At 50.4% G+C, this 375-nt stretch overlaps 1 protein-coding gene across 1 annotated transcript in view; it reads right to left on the reverse strand.

Annotated features, from left to right (window-relative positions):
• Positions 1–375, reverse strand: part of CLNS1A (chloride nucleotide-sensitive channel 1A) — a 49,157-nt gene that overhangs the window by 27,092 nt on the left and 21,690 nt on the right. Inside the window, exon 6 of the mRNA XM_019525186.1 lies at positions 7–17. Within this exon, the coding sequence (XP_019380731.1) occupies positions 7–17 (11 nt within the window). The remainder of the gene's footprint in view (positions 1–6; positions 18–375) is intronic.

A 375-nucleotide genomic window follows, 5' to 3' on the forward strand; every position in this document is an offset into this window, starting at 1 on the left:
CTCCACCTCCATCCCATCTGGAAGAGAAAGGCAACGAAATATTGAAGCCCTCACAAACAGAACACATGCCTATGACACAAAGATAGGCAGTGCCCTCTGCCGACAACAGGTCAGTAATGCAGAAAATACAAAGCTCTTGTGCCCAGTTGAGAACCTGCAGATTCCTGCACGGCTTTACGAGCACTCGTGGTGCTCTGGTGTGGTGCCAGAGGACTGGAAGAGGGCCAACGTGGTTCCCATCTTCAAAAAGGGGAAGGAGGAGGACCCAGGAAACTATAGGCCAGTTAGTCTTACTTAGATCCTAGGCAAGCTGTTCAAGAAAATTATGGATGTGTGCCAGCATAAGGGGCCAGCAGGGGATTTCATGCTTAGGGG

This window comes from Gavialis gangeticus, unplaced genomic scaffold (genome assembly GCF_001723915.1).
Source record: "Gavialis gangeticus isolate Ggan-Ray unplaced genomic scaffold, GavGan_comp1, whole genome shotgun sequence".
Lineage (NCBI taxonomy): Eukaryota > Metazoa > Chordata > Crocodylia > Gavialidae > Gavialis > Gavialis gangeticus.